General features: G+C 44.3%; 1 protein-coding gene across 13 annotated transcripts in view; it reads right to left on the bottom strand.

The window, feature by feature from the left end:
- The window catches only part of MAST2 (microtubule associated serine/threonine kinase 2), a 292,830-nt gene that overhangs the window by 224,386 nt on the left and 43,471 nt on the right, over positions 1 to 24,973 (bottom strand). For all 13 annotated transcript variants that reach the window (XM_068239556.1, XM_068239565.1, XM_068239557.1 and 10 more), the window contains exons 2-3: positions 24,365 to 24,512; positions 14,044 to 14,189 (exon numbers count right to left, since the gene is read on the bottom strand). In XM_068239556.1, coding sequence (XP_068095657.1) covers positions 14,044 to 14,189; positions 24,365 to 24,512 — 294 coding nt within the window. The remainder of the gene's footprint in view (positions 1 to 14,043; positions 14,190 to 24,364; positions 24,513 to 24,973) is intronic.

Raw genomic sequence — 24,973 nt, 5'->3', positions numbered from 1 at the left:
CTTCTCAGCAGTTGTCTGTTGTATTATAGCTGATAGCAAGTGATTCAGTGTAAACCCATCCAAATGGTTTATACATACGTACGATAAATGTCGCCTGATGGGGATTGGTACCCGATCCCTTTTTAATTCTGAAGTAGAAAAAAAGATTTTTACTGAAAGTAGTTTTGGGGTTTCATAATGACCACCAAATTATTTTTATAATTATATAATTTATATACCAGTTAAAATAATATATTTTAGTAAATTATCCACTGCAAACCCATGTGCTTCATTACAAGAAATATAGTGCTATGCTGCCTCCTGCTGGTTGTGCTTTGTATTGAATAGTGGTACAAAACAGCTACTTTGGCTAAGGTCAGTACATGTTTGTCTGTGTAAGAAGAGCAGGTATCATTACATCCTCTCCATAGGCCACATCTATGCTATCCTGACATCACTCCACACTTGTGGAAACCCTTAGGGGTGGATGAGAGTGATGATCACATCATTTTTTATTTTTGATGGGGGGGAAGGGAGAGAAGGGGAAGTTAGACGCTGCATCAAGTATTCCAAAATAGTGAAAAAAATAAGTCTAAGCTGGGTTCACAGTGGTCGGTTGCATAACTCGCATGTTATGAGTGTGAACTGCAATAGAGACGAGACAATTAAAAAAAAAAAAAAGTATAAAAAAAAATACATAGCTTTGTAGTGAATGTTTTAAAAAATGTTTATAAGGAACAAGTTATAATATGATCAGTTATAACGCAGTACTTTGAACCGGCCCTATAGGCTAGTTCACAACTTAACAGTGCTTAGCTGCACTGCAGAATTATTCTGCACGTCAACTCGCGGCCCATACAATTCTATGGGCCTGTTCACAGTACTGCGTTGTAACTGATCGCATTATTCTAACTCGCTGCATACAGGCTTTGTATTAAAGTCTATGTCCAGTCTCCACTGCAGTGCACACACAAAGCGTGCATTATGCAACTGACCACTGTAAATCCAGTCTAAAGCACAGCAGCAGAGAAACCTCAGTTTAAAAAAAAAAAAAAAAATTCATTGTGCTGAACTTTTCACACGCAAAAAAAGACAACCAGAATAGAATTACCACTCATTGAAAAGGAAGACTTAAAAAGAGGAACACTAAACACAGCAGCCTTAAAACTGTTTGTAAATCATGTTTATCCAAGGCCTTAGGTTACAGATCTTCGCTGTGTGACCATATGTAATAAACTAAAACGAATGATTGCAGTATGCTAGAGAAACAATAGGCTTAGTTTAGACAGCAAAACTGTTGCTTAGCGACTGCAATTTTGCAGTGCGATTTTCAGAGCAATTTTTTAACCTCTTCCCTACCGCGTCACGCCGATGGGCGTGGCGGCAGCCCCAGGACCGCCTAACGCCGGTTGGCGTAAAGTCCTGGAGCTCTGTTTTGCAGGAGATCGCGCGCATCTCCTGCTTGGGGGGCGGAGCTACGCCCCGCCTTCAGTCTCCGAGCGGCTATTGCCGGGAGACTGTTAGACGGCGTGATCACCGTCTATTTACATGGTGCAGCGCTGCGATCAGCAGCAGCGCTGCACTGGGGCCAGCTGTGTGACACGGCTGTCCCCATGGGGGACAAGAGAGTGATCGGCTCTCATAGGGTGCAGCCTATGAGAGCTGATCGCTATGATTGGCTGGCTGGGGGGAGGGAGGAGGTAGGGAGGGTATTTAAAGAAACAGGGTTATTGAAAAAAAAAAAAAAAAAGGCAACACTAATATTTAATGGAAAAAAAAAAAAAAAAAAAAACATGGGGGGAGCGATTAGACCCCACCAACAGAGAGCTCTGTTGGTGGGGAGAAAAGGGAGGGGGGGAATCACTTGTGTGCTATGTTGTGCGGCCCTGCAGCTTGGCCTTAAAGCTGCAGTGGCCAATTTTACTAAAAATGGCCTGGTCACTAGGGGGTTTAGCCCTGCAGTCCTCAAGAGATTAAGGAATGTGCATTTTTGCACTTCCCTTTACACAGAATTGTTCTGAAAAATGGTACATGCCGCAAGGTTCACGTTTACCAAAAATAAATCAAACCGCTCCTGTGAGAGCTCCCTCATAGGATAACGCCACACTAGCGTTTTGCCGATCGCTGCTGCGGCTCCATCTCTTGTTCAGTCAACAGTGCTACAATTCTACTGGAAAGTAAGTTACCCAGACTACTATTTCTAACTCTTCACCACCTATAATTGGCAGTAAGGGAAGGGGGAAAAAACTTGTCCTTCACCCATAAAATTAAACTGTACACATCCTCCTTCTGCTGCTGCTAAGAGATTTAGGGCTAGAACCCACTAGAGCGATTTTATGAGCATTTAGGGAGCGATTCAAAACTATCGATTTCCCTAATAGGCATAGGCCTATTTAAAGTAAATCTAATGTTAAAGTAAATTGCTGAAAAAAAATACATTTTAAATAAGATAATCCTGGAGTTTTGTATTAAGCACTTAAAGGGGAACTGAAGAGAGAGGTATATGGAGGCTGTCATGTTTATTTCCTTTTAGACAATACCAGTTGCCTGGCAGCCCTGCTGATCCTCTGCCTCTAATACTATTAGCCATAGCCCCTGAACAAGCATGCAGCAGATCAGGTGTTTCAGTGGTTCAGACTTATAAGTCTGATATGACAAGACTAGCTGCATGCTTGTTTCTGGTTTTAATCAGATACTACTGCAGAGAAATAGACCAGCAGGGCTGCCAGGCAACTGGTATTGATTAAAAGGAAATAAACATGACAGCCTCCATATACCTCTCTCTTCAGTTCCCCTTTAAGGACCAGGGGATTTTTCTGTGATCTGTGCTGCGTGGGCTCTTCAGCCCACAGAACAGATCACCTTGCAGCCAGGGCGACCAGACTTCCCCCCCCCCCCTTTTTTCCCCACTAGGGGGATGTCCTGCTGGGGGGGGTCTGATCGCCGCCGGCTATTTTGGTTTAGCGAGGGGGCTCCTCAAAGCTCTCCGCAGTGATTTCCGCCCTCCCTCTCCTTCCCTCCTTCCCATGGGTGGCACAGGACGGCGATCTGTCCTGCACCGCCTCTGATAGGCTACAGCCAATCAGAGGCTGGGGATAGCCAATCTCCTTCACGGCGCTGCTGCGCAGCATAAACACCGGGGATTTCGTCCCCGCGTGTTTACATTTCGCCTGCGAGTCGCGATCGGAGGCTCGCAGGTTGTTCACGGAGACACCCTCCGTGAACAACTTAACCACTTAACGACGCCTATCGGCGCTAGGCGGTCGTTAAGTGGTTAAGTTGTTTTAGAAAGGACAACTATTAGAGGTATATGGAGGCTGCCATTTTTTTTCCTTTAATACCAGTTGCCTGGCATCCTGCTGATCTTTCATGCATCAGTAACACAGATCACACATCTGAAAAAAAACATGTGCCAAAGGCTGTCAAACTTAAAGGACAACTGTAGTGAGAAAAATGTGGAGGCTGCCATATTTATTTATTTTTAAACAATACCAGTTGGCTGACAGCCCTGCTTATTTACTTGGCTGCAGTAGTATCTGAATAACACCAGAAAAAAAAACATACAGCTAGACTTGTCAGATCTGACAATAATGTCAAACACCTGATCAGCTACATACTTGTTGAGGGTCTATGGCTAAAAGTATTGGTAGAAAAGGATCAGCAAGATAGCCAGGCAATGTGCTGTTTAAAAGGAAATATGGCAGCCTCCATATCAGGTTACTTGTCTTTTAACACATTAGCAGCTTCAATAGAGTTATCTTGCTTGAGATAAGCACACTGGTTTTAGCCTCAGTCAGCAGAACTTCTGCTGTAAATTATTGGAATAATTTGATCTCTCTCTCTACTAGCAGAAAATAGAAACTGAAAGCAGAAGTCCTCTGTTATTGTCTCACACTGCCCCCTAGTGGCAGGTGGCCATAAATACACATTGCAGCAGAACTATTTAGAAGCAGGGAAATGTAAGAAATAAAACAAATGTGCTAAAATAAATTGAACAGAAGCACTTGCAAACCTCCAAATCAGGGGTAGGAAACCTATGGCTCGGGAGCCAGATGTGGCTCTTTTGATGGCTACATCTGGCTCACAGACAAATCAGGAGGGGTTCATTCACTAAGCTGCACGGCTCAAGCATCACAGCTTAGTGTGACATGCATGTAAAATTTTCAAGGTAGGCACGCTACTTGCAGTAGCGTGCACTACTAACTTACTCGCCCTCCTCCCAAAACTAACGGCTGCTCCAATTGTCCCACCCTGTACCCTGTCAGGTCCAGTGACTTTGTAGGACGAGATCCTCACTTTTTGATTGGCCCAATAGGCTGTCTGTCACTTGAAAGGCAGTCTATTGGGCCAAAGTGCAGGGATCTTGTCCTGCAAAGTGAATCAACCCCTAAGTCAGCTAGCTAATTGTACAAGCTGTTAGTCAATATTTCTTCTGTCTGGCTCTTGGGGAAATTGCTGATGTTGCTAAAAACCAAGAGAAGCTGAAGAAGTGTCTGACACTTCCACTGCCCATGGATCAACTGTATACACATCACCATGGCAACAGGGACATGAGCCCTCTGCTGCGCACTGTCCAAGTTTGAAACATATTGTATGGCTCGCACGGAAATACATTTTAAAATATGTGGCGTTTATGGCTCTCAGCCAAAAAGGTTCCTAACCCCTGCTCTAAATAAATTGGCTGCTAAAGGGTTAAATGTAATTTAAAAAAAAAAAAATAACTGGCAAGTCTTGATATCAATTTAACTCTTGTCATATTAATGGCATATTAAAGCGGAATATAACCCTGCATTTCAACTTTGCTCTAAAACAGGGGTCTCAAACTCGCGGCCCATTTGCGGCCCTCGATACAATATTTTGTGCCCCACGCCGGCAAAAGCAAGAGAGACACGGAAGCAAACTATTTTTGCCCATTTTACCTTATAGTTCGCTTCAGTGCTCCCAAGTAATCCGCCGCATCCCCGCCGCTAAACGAGGACTGCAGAGCCCCCAAATTCCCCGGGCAAACACCCACGACTGCGCTGAGGGGCAGAGCTTCCAGTTGTAGCTCTGCCCCTCCTGACGTCAATCGCCGCACGGATCGATGCCACTCCCCGCCCCTCTGTGAAGGAAGAGTGAGAGGGGCGGGTAGAAGTGGTGATCCGCCGCGATTGACGTCAGGAGGGGCAGAGCTGAAGCTGAAAGCTCTTCCCCTTCCAGGAAATGCCGGCGGATTGCCCCCCGGGCGATTTGGGGGCTCTGCAGCCCTCGTTTTGCGGCGGGAACACGTGAAATCCCTTATGCGCCCCATCCTCATCCAGACTTTGCCTCCTGCGGCCCCCAGGTAACTTGAGTTTGAGACCCCTGCTCTAAAACATTATTTACAACATATTATATGCAACCAGCATTTTTTTTTTTTACTAGACCAGCATTGGTCACACACAGGTTTAGTTCCATGGAGAGATATGCAGAAGTTCAGGTAGATACATTTAACTAAATAGAATGTAACAAGTGAGAAATGTTACACAATCTTTGGCTGTGCTCCAGCTCCTGCACAGTCAGAGAGAGTGAGTCAAATTCCACACTTAGATAAATTTAAGTAAACAAAATGTATCTATGTAAGCTTAGGATGCGAACTTTAAAGCTCTGTGTAACCCTTCCAATGCTGGTCTAGTAAAGGAAAAAAAAAAAAAAAAATGTTGGTTGCATATAATATACTGTAAATAATGTTTTAGAGCAAAGTTGAAATGCAGGGTTATATTCTGCTTTAAACTTGTTTCCTCTTTCCTGCTTGTGCTCGACACAGCTGCACACAAGTTTTATGACCTCTTATCAGGTATCGGTCTACAGTCTAACTTCGGCAGAGAGAGCCTTGGATTTATAGCACAGGATTAATAATGTTAAATACTATACAATTCTCGTAAAATAACGGCGAGTGCACACTTGTGCTTGAGGTCGCCCATCAGGGACCAGCATCCAATCCATTTAGGTGATGTCACTGGGCCAGCCAGTAAAGACGTGTCAGCTGTGTAGCTGGTGGCACATACAGTAGCTATTCGAGGAGGGTGAGGGCGTGGAACGACAATAGAGCGGTGAACGTGTGACGCCAAATGGCGGGGCAGCAGTTTCTTCATACAAGTCGGACACCAATTGGGTGAGGAGATCCACCGGGCGGATCACTTAGGAGATGGTGGTCGGGGGATGCCATACACACGCTTGATTGCCGGCTGAGGCGGTTGTTATCGTGTGTCAAGCATGTGTACGAGCCTTTAGGGGTGTATTCAGAAAATAATGTTAAAAAGTTGCTGTGCACAGGGAACTAAAGGCAAATTTTCCATTATTGCCAACGGTAAAGTAGGAGGTGTTGAGCAATTAGCGTGGCCTGCATTACCTAGGTAACTTGAACATTGCCAGGTACCGTGCACTTTACAGCTTGTGCATTGTGTGGTCTCCTCTTAACACGCACATTATCTAAGGTCAGTGTTCCCCAACCCTGTCCTCAAAGCCCACCAACACTGCATGTAGAAATCCACAGAGGTAGTTAATCAGCTCTGCTGCAACACTAATTACTCCACCTGTGAATGTGTGTGGTCTCCAGCAAAACACGTACTGTTGGTGGGCCTTGAGGGTAGGGTTGGGGAACTCTGACCTAGGTATCACTGGTCACTCTAAGGCCTGGAACCCACTACAAATTGCTATCGCTAGAGTTTTTAACGAGCGTTTTGTAAGCGGTTTCATGAGCGTTTCCTGGCAATTTTGTGAGGGATTTTGCCAGCGATTGTGTAGCGATTTGCGCTTAGCGATTTTAATTCTCATTGGTCCTTTCAATAAAAAAAAAAAATTAAAAAAAAAAAAATTTAACAGTGTGCAATAATTTAAAAACGCTACCAAATCGCTGTGTAGGTTTTGACGAGTGATTACAACAGCATTTATTTAGCAGAAACGCTAAAAATGCTGCATGTCCTGAGTGTGCGATTTTGGTAATCACAATAGCTCCAGTAGAATTTAGCCCATCCATTAACATTAGCTGAGCATTAAGGGAATCGCTAGCATTTTGAAAACCTTTCTAAACGCTCAAAAAAATAAATAGAAAAACATGCTCTAGTGGGTTCCAGTCCTGAACGGGCCTGTCAGGAATACCGGTAAGGGAGCAGACAGAACTACTGTTCTTTCCCAATTACACCCTTAGGCCGCGTTCACATTACAAACGCGGATGGGCACGCACGCGGAACGCAACGCAACGCACGCCATCCGCGTTTGTATCCCATCACTGAAAAGTAAATGGGACAGCCACACGTTTTGGCAAAAAATGCGTGCAGCATGCGTTCCCGGACCGCACAGGTCCGGAACGCATGCAGTGTGAACATCAGACAGTGCACTCTAAGAGGAACTCCAGTGAAAATAATGTCATAAAAAAAAAAAAGTGTCTCATTTTTACAATAATTTTGTATAAATGATTGTCAGAATGTAAATCAGGGATTTAAAAGATTTTACAATGGGCAAACACTGACATTTATTACATGGTGACATTTTTACTGTTGGCAGGTGATGTAGCTGCTGCATGCTTTTTAGGCAGTTGGAAACAGCTGTAAACCGCTATTTCCCACAAAGCAACAAGGTTCACAGACAAGAAACTGCCAGGAGTACCACAGTCCTCAGCGTTTCTTGTGGGAGGGGTTTCACCACAATATCAGTCATACAGCGCCCCCTGATGGTCTGTTTGTGAAAAGGAATATATTTCTCATGTAAGGCCTGGTTTACATTAGCGTTCGCTGTCCGGATTCGCCTGATCGGATCCGGACCGTATACTGTACAAACGGAACGTACGTTCCGCATAGCAATGCAAAGTCTATGCGGACGTTCACATGCGTACGTTCCGTACAGAACGGAGCCGGATCGGATCCGGACTCCGGACACTTTTCCAACATGCGCTATTTTTCGGTCCGTATCATCCGGCCCACGCACCCGGGCCAGATCCTGACCCGAACATGCGGCTATGCTGTGCAATGAGAAACGGATGTTTCTCATCACACTGGCAATAGGACCAGATGCTTCCAGCACCGGTCCTATGCCACTTGGGGGGCCCGGACTACACGCCGGTATCCCCCATGCTTGCGGTGCCTTTCTGGCACTGCAATGTATCTAGTTCCGGCTACTTTATTGTAGCCGGAACTGATACATTCCGGATCCACAACTTGTGGCCACCGCAGAGACCCGTACAGTCTCTTTGCGGCCCCCGGACCCGGACACTTGCGGACTCGAACCGCAAGTGTGAACGGGGCCTAAAAGGGGGCATCAGCTACTGATTGGGATAAAGTTCAATTTTTGGTTAGAGTTGCTCTTTTAAGATCACGCTCATGCACAGCACAAGTCTTTTAAAAAGTCAAGTGGTCTGTTACTGTGACAGTTTGCACATCCTAAAATAAAGGAAGAGGAAAACCAGACCATTATTGCATTTGGTTAAATTCCAAGGTGAACACATTAGCACAAAAAATAACACTATATCAGCTTCAACTCAGAATCATTAGCATCTCTTAGACTGAGATGGTCAAAGCGATGCTAATGATTCTGAGTTGATGAAGATATAGTGCTATTTTTTGTGCAAACGTGTTCAGCTTGGAATTTAACCAAATGTAATGATATACATCCAATGTCACTCCTGTGACTGCTGGCTGACTGACTGCTGCAAGTCTGGGGAGACTCATAAGAGCCACTGGGCAGCACTAGAGAATTAGACACTGGCACTTCACACACTGACTATTTTTAGAATCCTATGTGTTTTTCCCAATCACAAGGTCCCCTCAGGAATAATGAGAATCGCGTAGCGCTGTACACACTGGTGCAATGCAGTTTCATAAAATCACAGTAACAGTGACTGCAGTGCTTTTTGAGAGTTTGTGAAGCACAATAAAAACAGCAATGTGTTTTTATTTTTTTTTAGGTCAACAATCCCAGGAGACCTTACAGCAAGAAAAGATGGCCTCAGCAAAACTGCAATCACACATTTTGAACATAGAATTTTGATTAGGAAACTGGATCGCATTGCGCTTGCAGATTTTCAGTTTGTAGGGGTCCTTAGAGACACAGGACCTCCAGTTACTTTTGTAAACTTTGATAAAACAAATAAAAGTAACAAACAGGACCTTAACCCCAGGATTCAGGGTTTTCTTGCTAATTTTTTGAAATTAAAAGGCTGAATTACTGATCTATATTATCTGAGCACTGGCTCCTGATACTTTATTGTATATCTGTGCTTATTTTAGCAAGGGCATTTTATTTATTGCAGGTCTGTCTTTATTTGCTTCAAGGGAGGTACTGCTGTAGATGCTTATTGAGTTTTGGAAGTATCTTGGGTAGATCTTGCATGAAGAGAAAGCTGCCAGTCTTGCAAAAACCACTAGATGGCAGCAATTTACTGAAGAAAAATTGAAGATTTTAATTAATGGGAGATGGAAGATACCTTATATCCTTTGCACGAAGTGGCATGTGAGATGCGTATACCTCACAGGACATTAATGCAGTCTCCATACCGAAGTCACCTTGGTAACAGATTTGTCTCTAGTGAGCGCAGATGTGAACACATACATTTGGCACAGCATGAACACGCAAGAGCAGATGTCGGAGGCCGATAGGATAAAGCCGTTGTCATTCCTAAAAGCTACATTCATCTGTGTGTCAAGCCTAGAGCTGCTGCATAGTCCCATCTTCACAGTTTCTAAAGTGTAGAGAAATAATACACACTGAATACTACATATTCAGCATTATGCACTGATGCTACAGGCGCCCAAATACCATTCATAGCAGGAAATCTGGACACCGAATGCACGTGATGAATAGCAGACTGCAGAACACTATAAATCATATTTGTTTGGGCACCTATAGTGGCACCCAAAACTTAGCACTTCTTGCTATAAACAGTGGGGAGGGTGGTTCCAGGCAGGTTTGCGACCACAGGGGGGTGTTAAGGTCAGGTGTCGGGGGGGGGGGGGGCTGTTTAAGATAAAGCATTGGCAGCAAAACAGAACTGCGCCAGGACATATGGGCGCACCATGCATCGTCATAGGCCGTAATGTGAATTAAGGAGACAGCAGCACTCAAGACAGTAATCTGTCAAAAGATGGAGCCCAAATTACTTTAATAACAGCATAATTTAGCCACCAGCACTAGCTGGCGGCCAAATTACGTCTTTCCCTGATTCCATAGCAGCCTGGTGGGGGAATGCGAATTAACGCCAACGTGACTTTTGCAGTCGTTCTTTAGCTTCACCCTGCGCGCACATTTACAAACGCTGTTTTTGCATGTATGCATTGGCAGGGGGCTTGGATAGGGGTTAACCCTCCTGGCGGTATAAAAAAAATCTGCCAGGAGGGAGCGCAGCATTTTTTTTTTTTTAAATTTTTCCCCTATATCATGTAGCGAGCCCAGGGCTCGCTACATGATAGCCGCTGCTCAGCGGCATCCCCCCGCCCTCTTCGATCGCCTTCGGCGATCTCCGATCAGGAAATCCCGTTCAAAGAACGGGATTTCCTGGAGGGCTTCCCCCGTCGCCATGGCGACGGGGCGGGATGACGTCACTGACGTCGGGACGTCATTGGGAGTCCCGGGCCACCCCTCGGCGCTGCCTGGCACTGATTGGCCAGGCAGCGCACGGGGTCTGGGGGGGTGGGGGGCCGTGCGGCGCGACGGATAGCGGCGATCGTGCGCGGGGCGGCGGCGATCAGTGTGCTGGTGCAGCTAGCAAAGTGCTAGCTGCGTCCAGCAAAAAAAAAAATTAAACAAATCGGCCCAGCAGGGCCTGAGCGGTACCCTCCGGCGGCTTACCCCGAACTACGTTCGGGGTTACCGCCAAGGAGGTTAAGCATGAAGATTTGGTGGTTAGAGATAGGAATAAGTAGAGGGAAGGATCTGTGTGAAAATAGGGTTAAATTTTACTATCGTAATTTGCACTTGCTACAACAGTAGAATATCGGTATCTTACAGCCAATATTTTGTGCACCCAAATTGCCAGGCAAGCTTTTTGCATGTACGCCTAGAAAGTGCCCCACACAGCACAAGAACAATCATATTCAGCCTCCGAGCTCACCAGAAACTGTAGAGTTAACAAAAGAGATGGAAAGACACAACATTCCATGCTTGGCTCAGAATGGATCTCAGAAGGCCAAACTGCTGGCAGGATTCTCCTTTGTGCAGCATCCCAACAATCCGCACACAGTTACTGTAGCAGCTGCGCCTATCACGTCAGCCCGATTCCAGTACTGCTGCTGGCCTCTTAATGAGCCGCTCAGTGTCCAGAGGTCCCCAGTATCCTGAAAGCAGCACTAAAACTTTATAAACATGCTAAGAGGGACTTCAACAGCAAACAGAACAAAGACTAAATATCCCACTTACAGCAAAGAACTTCCAAAAATGTGCTGTAAACATGAGCTCATCATCAACAGCCCAAGCTGGGCCAATTTAATGCTAATGTATTTTACAGTAGTGCTGGACAGCTGCTACAACACGTACAGCCAAGAGGCCAGCTAATAAGACTTGTAAAACACTTAGGAACTGACAGGATACATTCAAGCTGCTTCTAGAGCCATCCATTCTGGAAAAGATTCTATAAATCCTCATTGTAAACACAAAGAATCATTTGGTAAATATTAGTCCATTTCCTTCTTACTCTCCAGTATAAATCGCCCACTCCTTCCTGTTCTGGGAAGCCATTTGAGTCTATCCTGCTCATTACAACTATTCAATAAAGAACCAGTATTAAACCATAATCCTCCTTGGGGGGAGGAAAGGATGCTTCATACCTCCTGTGTCATATCCTCATAATTGTTCATTTCACAATTGCGAATAAAGCTGGCTTTACACCATAAAAAATGTAATTGGCTAGATGTTTTATTTGAAAGCTAGGGCACTCTAGATCAATTTTCAATCACTATATCAATTGAAAGATGATCTGGTATGCCCGTTCGATCACAAACATTTACCGGATACTGCAAATCTATCAATGTATGGCCACCTTTAGCTTAAAGAGACACTGAAGCGAAAAAAAAATGATGATATTATGATTTGTATGTGTAGTACAGCTAAGAAAAAAAACATTAAGATCAGATACATCAGTGTAATTGTTTCCAGTACAGGAAGAGTTGAGAAACTCCAGTTGTTATCTCTATGCAAACAAGCCATTAAGCTCTCCGACTAAGTTAGTCGTGGAGAGGGCTGTTATCTGACTTTATTATCTCAACTGTAATTGAACTGTTTACTTTTCCTCTGCTAGAGGAGAGGTCATTACTTCACAGACTGCTCTGAAAAGCAGCCCATACACTCAGCCGATTTTCTGGCCGACCGATCGATCCCGATCGATCGATCGATCGATTGCAAATCGGTTGGCCAATCGACCGATCGATGGCCGATTTCGATCGATTTCGATGGATTTCCATCGAACTTGCAGGGTGGAAAATTTAGGTCGATCTGAAGAGATTGCTTATCAGTTTGCATTGGCCTTAATGGAAATCTGATGGCAAAAAAATGCCATCAGATCGAATTTCAATAGATTTCAAACTGAAATCTGTTGGAATTCTATCCTGGTAAAAAATGTTCTAAAAACGCATCAGATAGACCATCAGATGCATTTCTTATCTATCTGCTGCCAATCTGACGAGTGTATGGGCACCTAAAGACTCATTTTGAATGCTGAGTGTTGTGTAATCTGCACATATTATAGAGTGGTGCAATGTTAGAAAAAACACTATATACCTGAAAATAAAAATATGAGAATATTTTCTTTGCTGCTAATCTAGTAATTATTCATAGTACACAACCAATTCATTATATCATATTTTTTTTCGCTTCAGTGTCTCTTTAAGTGACATGAGGAGGAGGACATGGCTATTTACAGTGCCAAGCACACAAATTTATATGCGGTGTTTTTCATCTTTCTCTGTTAATATTCAGCTATGCAACGTCCTGTACAAACGCTAATTTTACAGTCGGGACTGTCCTTAATTGCCACCTCGAAAGTAATCCAGCGTGTGCACCTAGCTTAATAATTCTGTTTAACCATAACTTACAGTATATTATAACCATAATCATATGATAACCATACTTTAGAGAGTAGATGCACAAAGACCCCAAAATAACTTCAGGTATGGAGAATTAGTACTAGTGGAAACATGTAGTGACCATATGTGCATGTGTGGTCTTGAATACTGCAGATGGCGTAACAGAGAATAACGCTTCTCAATGCTTTTATAACCAGTGTATAGCAAAGCACAGAGTGTAAAAAAATTTTTTAAAAATGAATGTTAATCAAGTCTAGATTGGATTACGTTAGAATGGCCCTCTATACAAGTGTGGGGGGGGGGGGGGGGGGGGGGAATCACAGAAAGATGTGCTGTAAGCTCACAGAATATAAACGGTGACATTTTCTGAGCAAAGTCTGAGTGACAGTAACTATACTATACATGACTGTTCTATTCTTAGTGCAGCTATAGCAGTCGCTGGAGATTCTCCAGTGTTCAGTGACAGGTCTCAGCCTTCACACTGCCATAACAACATACATCACAATCCATGACCACAACATTAAAGGAGAACCCCACCCAATCATACAATAATCCTCAAATTTTTGCTAGCTTTACAATAAGAAATACATACACTGTATTTTTCAGACTATAAAGGCGCTTTTTCCCCCAAAACGTCTTATAGTGCGAGTATTCTATAGACGTATCAAATTTACTATATTTTTCCCCGATATTTGTCCTCTAAACCTAGGTGTGTCTTATGGTCCGAAAAATATGGTATATATTGATTTAGTCTTTCATACAGGTCCAGAAGCTGGGATAAAATTCTCACAAACCTTTTATGGATGCGATCTATATGTCGTTTCAAAAGGTAGACTTAAAACACTGTTAAGGATCAGATAAATGCTGGGTTGCATTCTTTGGCTTTAGTTGCCAGTATACTGTATGACCATTCACATACAACTGTTGCATCGTCACTCAAGAGAAAGACAGAGGAGAGATGGGGATGGTTGGTAATAGGAGTAGAAGCCCCCCAGCTGCCCTTACAGGTAATCAATGCTACTTATGCGGAACTTACCATGCCAGCAGTGAGGGAAGGAGCAGACTGGCCCAGTGATTGGTTCCTCATTCTCACCAAATTGGACGATTCTCCGGCAGACTGCCATGTTGTTAGCTGGCCCACGCCACTGTGCATACTGTTAGAGAGCGGAAGCAGCTGCTTTCCTAGAAGATAAACAAAAATCAGCCATTGGACCAAACCAAAAAGTAACATACTCCATATTCCAATGACATCTGAACAAAGCAAGCTTTCTGAGGGGACCAGGGCTGTGGAGTCAGAGTTGGAGCAATTTTGGGTACCTGGAGTCGGAGGTTTCATAAACTGAGGAGTTGGATGATATTTGTTGTACCGACTCCACAGCCTTGGAGGGAACACCTGCTGAACGAATCAGAGCAAGGCACCTGAAGGACTACAGGGGGGGCTGGAAGAAGCCCCAGGTAAGTTATACTGGCCAGATTACTTTCACTTCAGGTACCATTTAAAAGCACTTACTGGATGTGAATTGCTTAGTCCAACTGGCAAAATAGTGTGCGATTGAGGGGAGATAAGGTGGATCTTTGCATGCATATTTTCCATGGAGTGTTTTTGTAAAGAATGCAGGAAATACTGAGAATCCCCCGGCAAGGGCTGGGCCCAAACGACTGCAATACGCCCATCGGCGGTGGCGGGCGTGGTTATGCGGCGATCGCGTCATTCATGACGCGATCAGCCGCCGGCAACAGGCTCCGCCCCCCTCGCGCTGTAACCCGCCGGCCGTTCGGAAGAGCCGGCGGGTTACTAGCTGCCCGATCGCCGCTGACAAAGCGTATAATAGGCTTTGTAATGTATACAAAGCCTATTATACAGGCTGCCTCCTGCCCTGGTGGTCCCAGTGTCCGAGGGACCACTAGGGCAGGCTGCAGCCACCCTAGTCTGCACCCAAGCACACTGATCTCCCCCCCCCCTTTCCTCTGATCGCCCACAGCACCCCTCAGACCCCCCCGCCTGCCCACCCCCCAGACCACTGTTTGCACCCAATCACCCCCCTAATCACCCATCAATCACTCCCTGTCACTATCTGTCAACGCTATTTTTTTTCTATGCCCTAAACTGCCCCCTGCTCCCCCTCCTGATCACCCCCCACCCCTCAGATTCTCCCAGTGACCCCCCCCCCCCCCCACCCCCGTGTACTGTATGCCTCTATCCCCCCTGTAATAACCCACTGATCATCTGTCAATCACCCCCTGTCACTGCCACCCATCAATCAGCCCGTAACCTGCCCCTTGCGGGCAATCTGATCACCCACCCACACCATCAGATCGCCCACAGACCAGACGTCAGATCACCTCCCAAGTGCATTATTTACATCTTTGTCACAAAGTGTCATTTTCCACTAAATTGTGACAAAAAATACAATCTTCTATGAACTCACCATGCCTCTCAGTGAATACTTTCGGATGTCTTCTTTCCAAAATGAGGTCATTTGGGGGGTATTTATACTATCCTGGAATTTTAGCACCTCATGAAACATGACAGGTGGGCAGAAAAGTCAGAGATGCTTCAAAATGGGAAAATTCACTTTTGGCACAATAGTTTGTAAACGCTATAACTTTTACCCAAACCAATAAATATACACTGAATGGTTTTCATGTAGCACAATAAATTTGGACAAAAATGTATACAGAAATGTTACTTTATTTGAAGAATGTCAGCACAGAAAGTAAAAAAAAAATCATTTTGACAAAATTCATGTCTTTTTGATGAATATAATAAAAAGTAATACTCGCAGCAGCAATCAAATAGCACCAAAAGAAAGCTGTATTAGTGACAAGGAGGTAAAATTCATTTAGGTGGTAGGTTGTATGACCGAGCAATAAACCGTGAAAGCTGCAGTGGTCTCAATGGAGAAAAAGGCTCTGGTCCTTAAGGGGCGAAAAGACTGTGGTCCTCAAGTGGTTAAAAGAGCTACCAAAAATAATGAGTTAATCTGGTTACCGGTTGCACATATAAACTAAAAATAATTCAGAAGGACAAATATAAACATTGGGAAGGTAATTAATAATGAACGAAAATCTTTACAAAGAACGCACAATACCTTTCCAAGAAAAAAACATGAAAACTTTATTTCTTAAGTTTCAGATTGACTGGAGAAACATTAGAACTCTATTAGATATTTATTGCCAGCTGTGATTGCTCTCTGGTTCGCTCTCCAGGTAATAGCAATGACCAAGACAGAGTTCAAACATGAGGATTGTTTCTACACGCACAGCAGATAGAGCCTGCACTTTCATGGAATGGGATGTGGCTGGTGTGCAATCCATGACTTCATTATCTGAACTGAGCATTATGGGCTCTGTTCTTTCAAGTAAATGATTGATATTGGGGATGCGCCAATATTAGATAAGATTTTATGGTTGTGGTATATTCAACTTTCTTCCTGAATCCAGACAACACCCAAAACCTAGATTAACCTCTCTACACCAACAACTAAAAAATACATAACCGCTTTATTCCTCTGTGTCACCAGATGGGTCGCAGGGGGACACTCAGATCACCTACTCAATTTACAACCTTGGATACAATGACAAGATTGCATGCATTTACCAGGAAATGTCTAACCATGTGCAGCAGAAATCAAAACCTATAGCTAAGAATTAAATAGCAGAAATGATGTATTACTTCAGTAACCCTGCAGGGGTCTGGGGTAAGCCCCAGGTATGTTAAAAAAAAATTTGTATTCAGAGTTCCCTTTAGGACATCTTTTCTCCACAAAAAAATGGGGGGAGTCCCTGTGTTTTAAATGCCAAATGCAGGGAGTTACCAACTTACAAATGTCCACTGGTACGACCCGCAGCAATGTCGTGGACTTGCTGTATTGTCCCCCATGTGTCTCCTGCTCCCCCGTGTATAACCATTAGAATTGGCAGCTTGGTTCACCTAATCCAGCGGTGATCACAGACCTCTCCTCTCCTTCTCTGCGCCTGTAGTGCCGGCTTCTGCTGATGAAGCAATGAGCAGAAGCCGGCACTAGAGGCGCAGTGAAGGAGAGGAGAGGTCTGATCACCGCTGGATTAGGTGAGCCCAGCTGCCGATTCTAATGGTTATGCATGAGAAAGCAGGAGACACACGGGGAGGAGAGGAAGACAAACTGGGGACAGAAGGGGACACAGGAGGACAATCATTGGGGGGGGGGGGGGAAGAGACCTCTACAAGACGCTCCTGGACTATAGACACCCCATAATCCCTATTTTTTGCCCTCTAAACCTAGGTGTGTCTTATATACCGGAGCATCTTCGATATCCAAAAATACGGTATGTGATGTTAAGTTGTCACCTTGCCAATAACTGCAAACACAGACTCCCACCACCAACCCCTTCATTCTGCACTCAGTATACACAGACTTGTAGAAATAGAACATATAAAGGTGATTGGAACCAGGTTCAGAAACAGAATACAAAGACATCTGAATCTTATTAGAAAGGTTTACACTGGAAAACACGCAGAATATTACGGTCATATTAATTCTGTAGGTTAATTATGAAAAATTAGCCTGCAGGCACTGTGTGAGATGTCACTCCTGGGAATCCTCAGGAGATGCAGCAAGGAGCAAAGGAAGGAGAATTTGAAAGAGGCTCTTTTAAAGTGAAAGTCTGTTTTTACAGAAAATTACTACAAAGAGATCAGTGCTTTGCAAGCCTCGTCATTTAACATTATTAAAGCGGGATCGTCATCATAAAAATCAAATTTCAACAGCAATTGGTCAGTGTATTAAGTGATAAAGATGCTAATCCTGCATTCAAAATGGTTTCTGCTGTTATGGTTTGGAGTTATCACATACCTTATGAGACTGGCCCTTTAATTGCCATTGCCAAACAGTTGCAGGCTGCAGGGTCTTTTTATCTATAATATATTCCTCCTCTTCCCTTTATTTCACCCTCTTTCTAATGACAGTGCACTTCCTAGTATAGACCTCAGTGGGAGTGTCTGAAGACTCTGGGAGGAGGGCGGGTAACCAATACACAATTAGCAAGAGGAGAAAAAGAAAGAGTGAGGGAGGAAATTATGTCAGGATTCGCTTCATTCAAAAGGTAACCAAAATGGAATCTGTCTAGAATAGGATTCTCTGCTTTTCCTTTAGAAAATTCACAGGAATCCTAACATGGACAGTGCAATACATCTGTTATGCAAGTAGAACTAGTATTTATCTACTTATATATGCGTTTTTTATGTCTAGGTTAGCATGGGTGTCACTTGTTCTTGAGGCCTCTTTCACAGTTCGACGTTAAAGTCGCACGTTAGAAAATATTTTAACGCAGAGTAACGCAGCAATGCAAAGTCTGTGCAACATTCACAGTGCACACGTTCGTGTTAGTGTGTAACGTGTAGCATTATTAGAAAGTGCTGCATGCTGTGCGTTTAGCAATGAATCTGCTGCGTTACTTGTGTTGCACATGCTCAGTAATGGTTTTTTTTTTCTTTTTTAAAATGTTCTGCATGCAGTGTTTTCATTCCATACCAATACATTTTCTAACGTGCGACTTTAACGTCACACTGTGAAAGTGTATATGCGTTGCGTTAGGGCCGCGTTGTGCGACCTTAACGTTGCATCAAACGCAACGTCCTAGTGTGTAAGTAGCCTTAAAGCAGAAAGGACAGCCATACTATCCCAGGGGAAAAAAAAAAACATATATAAGTACCGTAGAATAGATCACTACTTGTTCTACTTACATAACAGTAAGTAGAACAACATGTAAGCTATCTAATGTTGCCTTGGCTGTTTATGGATAAGTCCATTCAATAAAGATAGCTCCTTTTTCCTGTGACCTCTTGGATTTGCTGACCAGGTCGTGCACTGTCAGAGGAGCAGTGGGATGTAGCGGTGATTTAGTTTAGTGCATTTTATATAGTAAATAAAGTGAGTGCTGTTGTAGGCATTTTCTATTTTGATTCCCTCTTACTGAAGCTAATTCTGATGTCATTTCCTCCCTTAGGCTCCCTGCACACTGCAAATCAGTTTTGCGATTCCGATTCAATTTCCGATTTGCAATTCTGATTTTCCCTGACTCGTCATTAGAAGCCGGCACTAGAGGAAGCCGCACACAGAAGCCGGAGGTCTGCAGTCCACGCGGGCATGATGGATGAGGTAAGCAGCTGCCGCTAAACACCCGGGGGGGCCAGACCACACAAGGTGAGGGGGCGGAAACACACGGGGGGCCGCGGACACATGCGGGAGGCAGAAGGACCATAGCGGGGACTTAAGACACGGCAGGTGACATGGTGGGGGGTTACAAAAGGACCATGGGGGAGACAGAAGGATACATGGAAGGGACAGGAGGACCGTGGGGGAGACAGAAGGGACAGGAGGAGACATGATGGGGTGACGGGAATATGCATGGGGTGACAGGAGGAGCATATGAGGCACATAAGAGACAGGAGGAGACATGGTGGGGGCAGACATGCGGACACAAGGGGGAGACATGGGGACACAGGACACATGGGGACACAGGACACATGGGGCAGACATGGAGGACACAGGAGGCTACCATTTGAGGGATAACATGTACAAGGCGCTCCAGGAATATGGACGCACCAGGTTTAGTATTATTTTTTTTTTCCTCTGGATTTTGCCCTCTAAACCTGGGTGCGTCTTATACGGCGCGAAATACGGTATGTTTATGCATAAGGATTCCTTCAAGAATGTAAATCAGGGTAAGGTAAAATATTACAATGTGCAAACATTAATGATACTGGAAAAAAGGGATTTTATTCACCAAGTTATTTACAGTAAATTGACTGTTTTAAATGCATGCTTAACATGCTTAAAGCCCCATCTACACGATACGATTCTTTGTGCAATTAGATTACGATTCTATTTACGGCCCGATTAAATCCAACATGTTCGATCAGGATTCGATTTGATTCAATTCGATTTGCCATTGTACTGCAATAGCAAATCGAATCCCAATTAGACATGTCGGATTTCATCGGATCGTAAATAGAATCTAAATAGAATCGAATCGCACAAAGAATCGTATTATGTAGATGGGGCTTTAAGGGGGCCATACACTAGCCAACCAACCAACCAATTGACCATCCAATTCGATTATTATACTCGAATTGGATTAAAATTGGTGCTGCCAAGTGCATGCCCGACCGACAAAGCGACCAATTTCGGGACAGAAACTGGCCGCACGGTCGATCGCGCATGTTGGAAAATGTTGGGCCTAAGTTGGTTGGTCGGGTGCGCAGTGGTACGGCAGCCGAATTGCGAACAAGCGACGAGACGACAAAACCCCCGCCGCAATGTATAAATGTATGTAGTGCAGTGCATTTATACATTACCTGTCCGGTGTCAGCCTCCACGCGGTTTCCGTCCATCTCGCCGGGTTCCGCTTACACGCCGGCAGCGCTATGTCTGATGCGCCGCTAGCATGTATGCGGCTTACCTGGCGAGATGGACGGACACCGTGTGGAAGCTGCTACAGGACAGGTAATGTATGAATGCACTACACTACATACATTTATACATTTTGGGGGCAGCAGCAGCAGAGCGGACACGGCCACTCAGCCGATTCCCTGATGATTTCATGCTGAAATCGGATGGGAATCAGCCTGTAGTGTATGGGAAGATTCGACTACACAAATTTAGTTCTAATCAGATTCGATTAGAGATAAATTTGTCTCTTGGTCGAATCTGCCCATAATCGTTCTAGTGTATGGCCACCTTTAAGGTAGCTATACACTGGTCGATTTGCCATCAGATTCGACCAACAGATAGATCCCTCTCTGATCGAATCTGATCAGAGAGGGATCGTATGGCTACCTTTACTGCAAACAGATTGTGAACCGATTTCAGCCTGAAACCGTTCACAATCTGTTGTGGTGGTGGAGGTGCTGCCACTCCCCAACACCCCCCCCCCCGCCGCATACATTACCTGCTCCGCCGGCGTGACTGCCCCGGTCACCGCTGCTTAGTCTCCGCTCTGGTCTCCAGGTCCGGCATGCTTTACTTCTTCCTGCCCGGCAGGAAGTTTAAACAGTAGAGCGCCCTCTACTGTTTAAACTTCCTGCCGGGCTAGAAGAAGTGAAGCATGCCGGACCCGGAGACCAGACCAGCGCGGAGACGGAGCAGCGGTGACCGGGGGAAGTCGTGCCGGCGGAGCAGGTAATGTATGTGGGCTCTATTGCGTCGGTCATCGGGTACTCGAACGCCGCTAGCGACACGCTCCCTACCCGCGGGCGATCGACGGTAATTTTCCGCACGGAGCAATCAACGGGATCGGACGAAATTGATCGAAATTCGGTGTGTTGCGGGAACGATGTGACAGCAGATTCTATCCCAGTGATCGAATCTGTTGTCGATCTGGCGGGAATCGGCCTAGTGTATGGCCAGCTTAAGAGTTAAAAAGCAAAAATAAGGCTTGCAATTAGTCCCTGAAACTTGCATAGCTGAGCTGAAGGAATGGTCTCTCTCAACAATAGGGAAGGTTCACCATAAAGTAGTGACTGCATCCCTTTACAATTCAAATGTTTACCCATAAGCAGCCTACTGTGCTGGTCCTCTCATCACAAGAGGTTCCTGGCATGTGTACATTTATGGACATGCCTCTACAACTGTGAGAGAGCTTTTAAACAATCCATCGTGGTTTTAAATAAACTAAAAGTCAGAACTGTTCCAAATGTGATTTACCACATTTCTCTAAAGACTGCACTAGCATTTTTTACATTAAAGTGGGATAAAACTCAAATTTCATCTACGATTTAAAAAAACATTTAACATAGTATAAAAGTAATAGCAAAAAATAAAAAAAGATATACAATCACCACGTGGGCCACGCGCAGTTCTCCGCGACCCACGTGGCGATGATTAATAGCGGCGCTTCGCGCAGCCGCAGTAAGGCCGACCCCATGGTCGGCCTTAATACCGAGTGGCGAAATCAGGGCAGCGGCGAGGAGCAGAGCGGTCGGCATGGGACAGTCTGCTGCAAGGGGCTGGAGACAGCCCCAGGTGAGTAAACCTCATTTTAGGTTATTTCCCTGACAACTCCTTTAGGCTGTTAGAAGTAATAATTCTCAAACCTTTACTGCATTCAAAAAATTATTGGTGATTGCTGTACTAAAAAGATCAGATCAAGTAAAGATACTGGTGTGGGGGTGGTCAAACGACCCCTGGAGGGAAAAACAAAACAGAGTCAACGGGGAGCCCGGATAGGAAAAGGCAAAAAAAAAAAAAAAAAAAAAAAGTGTACTCACTAAGGAAGGTTGCAGAAGGGCAACCAACCGCTGTAGACAGGTGGTGTTCAGGCAATCTGGGTGTGGTCACGCTCTTGATGAAAAAAGGAACCGGATGGGCTTAGAGGTGGCTAGGCCACATAAAACCCAGGCAATATACCTCTCTAAAGGAAGGTGAGCAGCACAAGGGGAAAAGAGGCGGCCAGGGTATGATAAAACTATGTTAAAACCAGTTAAAAAGAAAAGTTGAGGTGACGAAAACACAATCATACAATTAATGACTTTAATGTGCACTGGCCAGTGCACATTAAAAGTCTTCTTCATTTGTTGTCAGCCACCTCAACTTTTTTTCTTTTTAACTGGGTTTAACTTAAAGTAAAGGCTCGCGCACACACACTGGACTGATGTGTCTGGGGTGGCATTGCTCAGGCCAATACTATCTAGACGTCATGTGGTGGGCAGGCCAAACACAAAGCTATCGCCCATCACTTGGCTGGACTGATCTGCAAGGCTGATCCCTGGTCGGGTAGGAGTCAGGGATTACTGTACACACACCAGACTATCAGCAAAGGCTTTCGTTATCGGCTGCCTCAGCCGACTTAAATCTAGTGTGTGTGGGGGTCTTTGAGCTGTACTAAGCTGTGCAAACCATGCAGAATAGCTTCTGTTATATCCAATGGGGAAGCAGAGAACTTTCTCTCATTTGTTCAGTAATTACAAGCCAATCAAGCTTTAGTGAAGTGTAAAGGGGAGGGGGAAGTGTTACTAACAATTACTAGTTACTAACAATATGCAATATCCAGTATAAACCAGCTTTTTTTATAGATTATTTATATAGATATTTTCACTAATAAACAAGTTAACAATAAATAAGTGTAAAATACAGTGTGTGTACATACATAATTATCATATCAAAGATATACCATCCACCTCATATCTTCCCTCCCATCTATACCTTTAGTTCCCTTCTCCATTCATGGTACGCCTTATATATTCCTCCTCCCCATCAATCCCAGACCTGGCCTCTCTCTACTGCTCCCAACATCCCTTCCCTTATTCTTCTCTTCCTAAGTGTCATATTATATCTTTACTATATCTCTGATTATATATCTTAAATCGGATCTTATTCATATAGGAGTACGGTCTGCCGACCAGCTTCATAGTACCTTTAAGTTTCACAAAGACAGCAGTTTGTAGGAAAATCCTAGGGTGCTCAGGAGTAGGTGGCTGGAGGCAACAATACCAAACAGCTAACAGCTAATTGGGGTTCAAAAACATTTTTTTACCTTCAAACAATTCACTCTCCAGCTTTATATGGTGAAGCACATCCTGCGGGCCCAGACGTCGATAGGAAGTTTGTGCAGAAAGTACCTCCCGTAACCCCAAGCAAGACACATCTTCAGGTGCGGAGACCTTGCTTTCTGTGTTTTTGTCTGACTGTGCAGGGATGGTGAAGAAGTGGTGTGCGGGTAAATGTGGCAGATGTAAATCCCTCTGAAACTTTTGCACAGCGTCGCACACATTTGTTAAGAGTACTGCAGAATTGCATATGAAACACTTTTCAAACAATCCTTTTTACCTTCAGTTAATATGAATTACGAATTCAGGTTTACATTTAAACTGTATATAACTAGAAAAATAACTCACAACTCACTATTATAAAGCAGACCCAGTATAGATAAATAAACTGAGCAAGTTGGCGACATATTGTTGTGTAGCTTTCCAGAGAGGCAAAGCCTATCCTAGTAACAGAGTTACTGAATTGGTCACAGTTTATTATTACCTTATCCAATTCTTATGACAGGACTAGATCTAACACAAAGGTCCTGATTCAAAAACGGTTTTCTCAAAGTTTTCACAGCTCATCAATAACTTTTCAGCTCCCAGAAAGCAAAAGTGTACTCAAAATAAGAGTCAAGTTATGTCAGGTTTGATATTATACTTACAGTTTGTACTTTTTTACTTGCCAAGTGATTTTATGAAGGGGAGAACATCTCCTTTGAGAAACCTTTGGCTAAAAGTTTATTGAATCAGGGCACTCAGTCTAACTAAAGCCAACTAAACAATACGTTCATAAGGGCAACAAATGTGGCACGATTTAACTTAGTGCAACTTTTGGAGTCCTTACCTGCGAGTGAACTGGTCAAGCTTCCACGGCGCAGTTTGCAGTCATCTTGGCTTAGCTGCCGGTTAAGTTTCACCTTCCCAGCTGAGGAAAAGAGATCAGGGTTGCTGAGTTTTCTGAAGAGCAATGGAGCAGGTGGAGGCACATTTTCCTGTAACATGAAAAACTCTGAGTGAGGACATTGTGAATAGAACAGGAACAAATGTAACTGTGGGTACATGCAAGAGTGATGTGCAGGTACTCTGCAGGAGAATGAGGCAATTATTCCTCAATTACACATTCTTCAGGTACAAGCTGAAACAACCAGGTTTATAGGTGATGGATAACCCGTCTGTGTTCAATGTGCACAACACTCGGATTCCCTGCAGCTCTGTGGGGAGTGCATATGTAGAGTATAGTACTACTGTGTAACAAAGTAAACCTGAGAGGAAATTAAAGTTTTATACATACCTGGGCCTTCCTCCAGCCCCCTTCAGGTTAATCAGTCCCTCGCTGTCATCCTCCGCCACCTGGATCTTCTGCTATGGGTCCAGGTACTTAAGCCAGCCGGGCATAGTGCGCATGCACATACTCCGCCTCTGGGAGGGTACTACACCTGTGAAGCACTATTGC

The sequence above is a fragment of the Hyperolius riggenbachi genome, chromosome 6, assembly GCF_040937935.1.
Source record: "Hyperolius riggenbachi isolate aHypRig1 chromosome 6, aHypRig1.pri, whole genome shotgun sequence".
NCBI lineage: Eukaryota > Metazoa > Chordata > Amphibia > Anura > Hyperoliidae > Hyperolius > Hyperolius riggenbachi.
The sequence above is the reverse complement of the archived record's forward strand: the minus strand, read 5'-3'. Positions and strand labels throughout refer to the sequence as shown.